We start from the raw sequence: 8,160 nt of genomic DNA, 5'->3' as shown, positions 1-8,160 counted from the left end.
CGTGCGCTTTCGGAGCCGCTGGCACCAGCACACCCACAGCATGCCCTGTTTAACACGTCCCCGTACGGCACCAGGCAGAGGAGTGCTGTCACCCCCATTTTACAGGGTAGGATTCTGAGGCAGAGAAAAGTGGTTTTAACAGCACGCCTGTGGCACAGCAAAAACTGAATCTTGTTCTCTTATATTCCCAGTTAGCGCATTAATGACCTAAATTCTGCATCCTTTCCCCATCCATCGCCCAGAGGAGCCAGGAGGCATTGGAGGAGAGGGTGTGGTAGCACAGGCGAACAGTCAGCATCCAGATCCGCAGCACTCTGTGCTGAGCACAGACAATGCAGGGGCTAAAGTGGGACCAACGCTGCCTTCGGGAACCCCGGCAGGGTCAATCCAGGGAGGGGAATCAACCTGGCACAGCATATCAGCCTGTGGAGAAGGGCAGCTCCACAGTGCCACAGCATTTTAAGGAAGCCTAGGCTGGGCACTCCAATGGCCAAGTACCCTGCTGAGCCAGGTCAGTAAAGCCTTTGGGATGCTCAGCAACAGGAGCAGGTTTTCAAAAAGCCTGCATATGCCCTCAGCCTGCCTAGGTGGCTGAACCTCTACCCAGATATCCCACACAAGTCCATATAAAAGACAGCCTGCACCAGATGCAGCATCTTCCCCAAGCAGCTCAATTCTTTACATAGGAATTAATCAGCCTCAAATTCAGCAAGAAGCAGAGCGGGGGAGAGGGAGAAAAAAGGAAGCAGGGAAAGGATGTCACACAGTGAGGGGGTTTCCAGATGCACTGCGCCTTCCCTCCCCGGCTGATTCCAACTGGGAGGCTCCGGCTGCGTGCCAGGAACATCACCTGGGAGGTGCATGCAGGTTCTGCCTGCTCTCCCAGCACGTATGGGCAGGAGGAACTCGGTGTTCAAGACCTGCTGGGCAAGGAACTGAAATCTGAAGCTGGAGACCTCCCCAGTGCCCCGGAGAGTGCCAGTGTTCATGTGCACTGTACAGCAGTGACCTCAGCCAAAGGACCAGGATGATGGGCTGCTCATCTGTTGCAGGCAGATGGCCCCAGGCAGTCAGGGGCAAGCAAGGGAAAGGACCCACTTCCTGCTGTATCTGCTGCCTCATAGGGATTTTAGTGGGCAACTAGCAGGATGGAAGTGTGCCAAGGCAATTTGCTTGGCTATGAAGCTTGCCTTTCCAGAAGAGCCATGGCTGAGAAGCAGACACTTTTCGAACGAGGTTAACTGGATTGGGGATGGGTGATTAATAACCTTCTTTCATAACCCACAGTTTCAGTGTGGGAATAGTATGTCAGAGCTACACAGAGAGGCTTTGTTCCTACTCTCTTCTCCTATTACTTACCTCTTAATGCACACACACACACTCCTCTCTGCTGTCTCTAGTCTCTTTATGCAAGCTCTTTGAATGAGTAGCTAAATGTGATAGGTACCTTAGAGGCATCAGACACAAGCCAGATGGATGCAGAAGAAGTCAAATTTGGGGGCTGACCTAAAGGAACCCACATACCTGCCTTCCATTTACTCAGCTATTTACTCAGGACTGCCTCCCAAAGCATCCCAAACATTAATCCATCAAGAATTTCTCAACAAGAAACTCAGGGAGAACCCTTTGAGCTTGGTTCCTCTTCCATCTATTCACAAATAACTGAAAGATCATTCAAATTCATCAGGAATAGACCTCCCAAGACATGACTTGGGGACCTGACATGGTGCCTGCAGTCCTCAGCCTGGGTAGGGTTGGTCTGGAAGAGCTCTGTTTTTCTTCCCAGAGGCAACAACCTCAAGTGTGGTGGCTTCATTTTCTCCTTGCCCTGCACACCCAGCTGGTCCAGAAGCTGGGGTCAGGGTCAGGGTGGCAGGAGGCTCACCCAGGTTGTCACAGCATTTGTCACTCTCCAGACTCAGGCTCCAAATGCGTCTGCTGAGGGATCAATGAGCCTGAGCCACTTTGTTGGTTGACCTCTGGCGAGGAGGCCCATGGGATCACAATGCCTCCCCACACACCTCATGCAGACAATGCATTTCTCCTTTCTGGACAGATTATGTCCATCAGTTCTGTGTTGATGGCCAGTCAGTGCAAGTGTCCAGAGGGAAATTGAATGGAGGGTAGGAGAAAAAAATTATGGGAACCCCAGGAGATAGAATGAAATTGTCTTTCACGTGGTGACCCCTGTACAAGAATGGACAACCTGATCATCTGAGATGCTAATTAACCAGTGATCATGGTGAAAATTATGATGTGGCTTGAGGAGTACCTCTCTGGAGTGGTATTCCTGATGTCGAGACATGAATGATGAAAATAAGAGTCTGGTAGACATCTCAGCTAACAAAAGACTTGGAAGATGTCACTGGCCTCCTGCTGGGATGGCCTTGTTGGCCATGGAGTGTGTGAAAAAGGGAGCCCCATGAGTAAAACTAGCAGAAGGCCCTGTGCGTACACCAGCCTGATGGAACTGTGTCCAGCCCAGCTTCCCTCACTCATGGTGGAAGATTTTGCTCCCCCAGCACAAGGGTGTTTTGCTGCTGAGCTGCATACACGCACTTGCACCAAGCTTCTTGTAGCCTCAGTCTGTGAGAGGACACAAGAGGGGCCTGACAAAGGTATGCAAAAACAAGCAGTCATATGGAGAAAGTAGATTAAGAGCTTTTGTTCTCACACCAAACCAGAACAAAGGGATGTATCCTGCCCATGGAATGAGAGGACAGCAAATTCACAGCTGAGAGAAACAAATACTCTCGCAACCCACACCCGATCATCCTGCCACGATCCCCTCACTGCTGGGATCCACCAGCCCACGCCAGGGGAAACACTGAGCTCTGCTGATGTAACCCACAGTTACGCCTGTCGATGCTGAGGGAGGGGACCCTGACACCTGTACTTTGCAGGATGGCCCAGTCTCTGGCACCTGTTCCCCTCCCGCCTCCCTCAGAGGCGGGCAGAGCTCTCCCGCCCGTCTGCGGCAGGAGTCACAGAGCTTCTGGTGCTCTCCTCTGCTGAGCGAGGCGTGCTGGGCTAGGTGGGCGTCAGGCTGGATCCTGACAGCAAAGCCCACATTCCTGTGCAAGTAAGAGGGAGATACATGTGTGAGTGTGCAAGGAGAGGCCCCGGGCATTTCCCGGGCATGCACACACAAGTGGGCGTGCTGCCTGGGAGGAAGGCAGGCGGGCACAAAAGGTGACGCAGAGGGCAGCTGTTCCTGCAAGGCAGGTTTTGGTGTTCTCATTTGTTCTTTTTTCCTCTTGTTCCCTAGGGAATTTTAAAGGTCTGTGTAAGCAAATCGATCACTTCCCTGAGGATGCAGATTATGAAGCCGATACAGCAGAATATTTCCTCCGTAAGTCCACAGGCTCTTTTTGCAATGGCTTGTAGGTGCTAGCGTCGGGCACCTTTTGTTTTCTGAACACAGGGTGGTGGAGACACTGGGACCTGTGAGGCTCAGTGGAGACCCCAGAGCCTTGTGACCCCCTAAAACTGGCTCCACTCTCACCTCCTTGGGACCCTGCCCATGAGACAGTGCAAATTCGAACTCACAGTAAAAACCAATGGCATTTTTTTTATTAGCAGCAATTAATTGCAATATAAAATCAGAGTCTCGATTCAAATCCATTGAAAAGCAGCTGATTGGGCATTAGGTCAGACTGGGCTAGCTGGGGCAGTGTGTGTGTGCGTGTCCATGTGTGAGACATTTACATTTCCTTATCTGACACTCCAGTGGCACCAGACTTAAGAAATTAGCTGGGTTTTGTCTGAGGAGCTCTTATTGCTGTCTTCACCTTTCCCCAAACACCACTTCCCTACAGAGGCTACAGATCTGATCTTTGCTGGTTTTAGTGATTTTAGTGATGGGAGCAGGAAGCGGGAATAAGGACAGCCAGAGCCCTTTGAAGGAAAGACCTGGTGCTCACCCGGAGCCCCTAGGAGAGGTGCTGAACCCTAGGTACAAGGCATGGCTGTAAGGAAGCCTAGCCTGAGCTCCAAGCCCAGCCTCAGGTGTGTGGGTGAAGGTCAGACTGCTTTGCACAGCAGCATCCTGGCCAGCAGGACAGATCCGCATCGTGCGTTGCCCTGCCCGGCTGCCCTCCCCAGCCAGCATTTCCACCCACCCCAGAGGCAGGAGCTTACTCTTCCTTTAGCACAGCTGAACAGGGAACACTCCTCCTTTTAGGTCCCCACCTCACTGTCCTGCCCTCCCTCCACAAGCCCATCGTCTTTTGACATCATGAGATCTTCTCCCGACAGAAATCTGAGATAAGTGCTTTTGACCTTCCAAGGTTAATCATCAGAGGCTTCCAAAGACCGGGAGTCTTTCAGAATAGCTTCTTGTCAGCCGGGTGTGCTCCAAGCCAGATGTGGAGACCCAGCCCTGCGGCAGGGATGAGAGAGATAATTTAGGATCTGTGAGGCTCATTTGTATGTGAAAAGAGGCAGATCTTATGCTGCTTCCTCTTGGTTTCTCAAACAGTCCTTCATCCACTGTAAATTGTAAATAACTGAGGGAGATTGCTTCTTTCAGCTGCCTTTCTGCAGTACCGGTCTCTTAATTGCTGCATGGCCCCTGGACAGCAGAGCTGAAGACAGGGGTTTGATCTGGTTTGGCACAGGGATGCCAAAGGTTTGCAGGCTGCCTCCGAGGGCAAACCAGCCCTTGCAGAGTTGCTTGGGAGCAAGGAAGCTGCTTGCAGCATCAAGTGCACTTCAGAAAAAAGAGCTGGGGGAAGGGGCCAAACATCTTAAGAAGGATGGGTTTGTTCCCTCAGAGGGAACAAGATCTGAAGACAAAAATTGGCCCAGTGTCAGGACCTGACAGTGTCCCCAGGGTAGAGCCCTTTTTAAGAAAGAACCAGGTTCAAAGAGAGATTTGGCAAGTCAATAAAGAACTACTTGGGTCATTCCTGAGGGAAGTGGGATTTCTGCTGGCTTTGACCTGCCTGGAGAGGGACCCCACTGAAGATCTTCTTCCCAGAACTGGAAAGTTCTGCCAAACTGGAGTCCCTGGATGCTCTGCATGGGCAATGCCTGGCAGTACCATCAGGAACAGCTAGGAAGTTGCTTATTAGTATCAGACTGGGCAATTCCCTCATGCCCCAGGGAAGCAGGACAGTGATGGGGTAGTGTCCATGGCCTAGAAGGGCTTAGACATTATTTCTGCCAGCCATCCACATTAGGTGTCTTAGGCTTTTTGAAATCAAATGCCTGTTATCAGAGAGGAAGCAGAAGCATCCCTGTGTTTCTTTGCTAGCAGACACAGAGGATTCAAGGGAGCATACAAACACCAGCCACTTCTCTTTAGGCCACAGGCTCTGGAGCCAGGAAGACTGGATGATATTCTGCCCCTCTCTTGGTGGCATGGTCCTCCTGAGAGGCTGAGGAAGGCTGCTGTCCTTCTCCATCCTATGACACCTGCAGCTCCCCATGTCAGTCAGCAACTTTGTGTTCTCCCAACAGACGTGAATTTCAGAATTAAGACACAGATAAAACTGATGCATCAGGACCAGATTGCAGGACTGACCAAGCATCCCCCTAGAAACCCTCTCAATAGTGGGTGTCTACTTGATGTTTGCTTCCTGCCATTTAAGCTTCTCATCGTCAAATCCCATCTTGCTTTCCAGAAGCTATTAAGATGGTTATTACTGCTATCCTGTTCCCTGAAACACAGCCAGGCAGAGCTGGAAAGCAAGCAAGAGAGGTTTCTCCCTGCCTTCTGCATTCCCCATGCACAAGCAGTGGGCTAGGCCCCCCTCAAAGAGCTGGTTGCTTGTGCCTGGCAGGATCCAGAGGCCAACGGGGTCTTTGAAGCGCGGTCTCTGCTCACTTAGGAAGAAGTCCTGCATTTGCTTCATGTAGGTTCATTCTCGCAAGCAAGGAAGGATTAGCTTTCATCCCCCCTTCCAGATCTTTGCTCCACAAGCAGAATTGCACCAGCCCGTCTGATACCTTTCTTTATCAAGCAAGGCTTCATTTCACACTTTAACAGCTTATTTTCTCTTGTGAAGGGAGGAGAGAAGGCCTTCCTAGTTAAAAAAAAATAATGAATATTCTCAACGCAGACTCAGGCAGAGCGGTGGCTCCCACCGAGCCGCCCACAAGCAAAGTGTGCGTGCGTGCCTGTGTGCGTGGGTGTGCGTACACACAGGCTTGGCCTTTCGCTGTGTGAGCACGAGTCAGGCCCCCCAGAAGCTTTGGGGTATGTTTTGCATGCACATATGAGCATATACGTGCATCTGTGCATCTATGCCATTGCCCTCTGCTGGCTGAGCTCTTCCCGTATCGACTGATGGAGAGTGTGCGTGTGTGGGAACTGGCACATCCAAACCCATCACTGCCCTCTGGAAGGAGCCCAGTCATTTAATCACTAGGATAAGCCCCGCATTTCAGCACACAGGGCTGGGACTTTTGCTTCTCGATCCTCACTGCAGCTGCAGAGCAGTGCATGGCACCAGGAGCTCCTTCTCAGCCCTAAAAAAAAAAAATCTCCTTGAGATGCTCATGCCCTTTCAGGAGGATTTGAGATTGAGCAGCTCTGCAGGAAGCATTTGGGTTGCTGTTCTTTGAAGTGCAGGCTCAAGCGGCAGAGCCCCGCAGAAGAAGCTGAATGGTGCCTGGGCTCCCCCTCCAGCCCACAGTCCCCGCAAAAACAGAGGAAAAGACAGCGTGAGGGGGAACAGACAACACAGGCAGGCTCCCAGCTCAGCCACCAGCCCCACAGCCCTCTCTGCCTCCCCGTGCCGAACCACCAGCTTCTTGGCAGCAGCAGTGGCCAGGGCATGGGAGAGTTGCTTTGGACCACTCTCTTTTTCTGACACACTTTGTTTCTCTCTCCCTCCCTCCCTCCATTCCCCAATGCCTTTATTCTCTCCTTAAATTACTCCCCTATGGCACGTTGCCCTCTGTCTCTCCCCTTCACCCACACCCACAAAACGTACTTGCGTGCCCCCCTCCCCTCACTCCGGTGCCACTTCCACGCCCCTGTTTCCTCTCTCTCACACCTCTGTTGTTCTTTCTGCCCCGCCCTCCCTCTCTCCTCTGCAGGGGCTGTTAGAGCCTCTAGTATTTTCCCGATCCTGAGTGTGATTCTGCTTTTCATGGGTGGACTCTGCATTGCAGCCAGCGAGTTCTACAAAACCCGACACAACATCATCCTTAGTGCCGGCATCTTCTTCGTGTCTGCAGGTAAAGGGATGCACAGGGCCTGATGCCCCAGGGATGGGCTCCAGGCGTTGGGGGGCTGCCCAGCCAGGACGTCTGCAGGGGCGCAGTTGCCTAGGCAGGAGTGTGTGTATTTCCCAGCCCTGACAAGCTTTATTTGGGGTGAAGGTAGTGTCACAAGGATGCCTCTCCATCCTGCCTGCTCGCCCATCAGAGGCAGGCAGGCAGGGGCTTTCCTACTGCCCTCCTTGGGAGCTGATGGAGGGAGAGTGTTTCCCTAACATCTGACATCTCTCAGGGACCAGCCAGGAGTGCAGTCCACGGAAGCAGCAGGCACATGAGGAGGGTTTTGCCCGAGTTTCCCAAGGAAAACTGTCCACCAGGAGGGGATGGGCAGGGATTCAACCCCACAGCCCCCACCACTGCTATGTGTGACCTTCCTGACATATCCTTCTCTCTCCCCCGCCGGACGGCTTGCAGGTCTGAGTAATATAATTGGCATCATCGTATACATATCAGCCAACGCTGGAGACCCCTCCAAGAGTGACTCCAAGAAGAACAGCTACTCCTACGGCTGGTCCTTCTATTTCGGGGCCCTGTCCTTCATTATAGCCGAGATGGTGGGAGTGCTGGCTGTCCACATGTTCATAGACCGGCACAAACAGCTGCGCGCCAATGCTCGTGCCACGGACTACCTCCAGTCCTCCGCCATTACCCGCATCCCCAGCTACCGGTACCGCTATCAGAGACGCAGTCGCTCCAGCTCCCGCTCCACCGAGCCTTCACACTCCAGGGATGCCTCTCCCGTCGGGATCAAAGGGTTCAACACCCTCCCATCAACAGAGATCTCGATGTACACCCTGACCAGGGACCCGCTGAAGGCAACCACCACCCCCACCGCTACCTACAACTCCGACAGGGATAACAGTTTCCTCCAGGTTCACAACTGTATCCAGAAAGAGAACAAGGACTCTATCCACACCAACACAGCCAACC

At 52.5% G+C, this 8,160-nt stretch overlaps 1 protein-coding gene across 1 annotated transcript in view; it reads left to right on the top strand.

The window, feature by feature from the left end:
- Positions 1–8,159, top strand: part of CACNG2 (calcium voltage-gated channel auxiliary subunit gamma 2) — a gene marked incomplete at its 3' end in the record, with an annotated part of 53,089 nt that extends 44,930 nt beyond the window's left edge. Inside the window, exons 2-4 of the mRNA XM_008636596.2 lie at positions 3,269–3,352; positions 7,048–7,188; positions 7,645–8,159. Coding sequence (XP_008634818.1) covers positions 3,269–3,352; positions 7,048–7,188; positions 7,645–8,159 — 740 coding nt within the window. The remainder of the gene's footprint in view (positions 1–3,268; positions 3,353–7,047; positions 7,189–7,644) is intronic.
- Position 8,160: the final 1 nt, after the last annotated feature.

The sequence above is a fragment of the Corvus brachyrhynchos genome, unplaced genomic scaffold (assembly GCF_000691975.1).
Source record: "Corvus brachyrhynchos isolate BGI_N302 unplaced genomic scaffold, ASM69197v1 scaffold56, whole genome shotgun sequence".
Taxonomy (NCBI): domain Eukaryota; kingdom Metazoa; phylum Chordata; class Aves; order Passeriformes; family Corvidae; genus Corvus; species Corvus brachyrhynchos.
The sequence above is the reverse complement of the archived record's forward strand: the minus strand, read 5'-3'. Positions and strand labels throughout refer to the sequence as shown.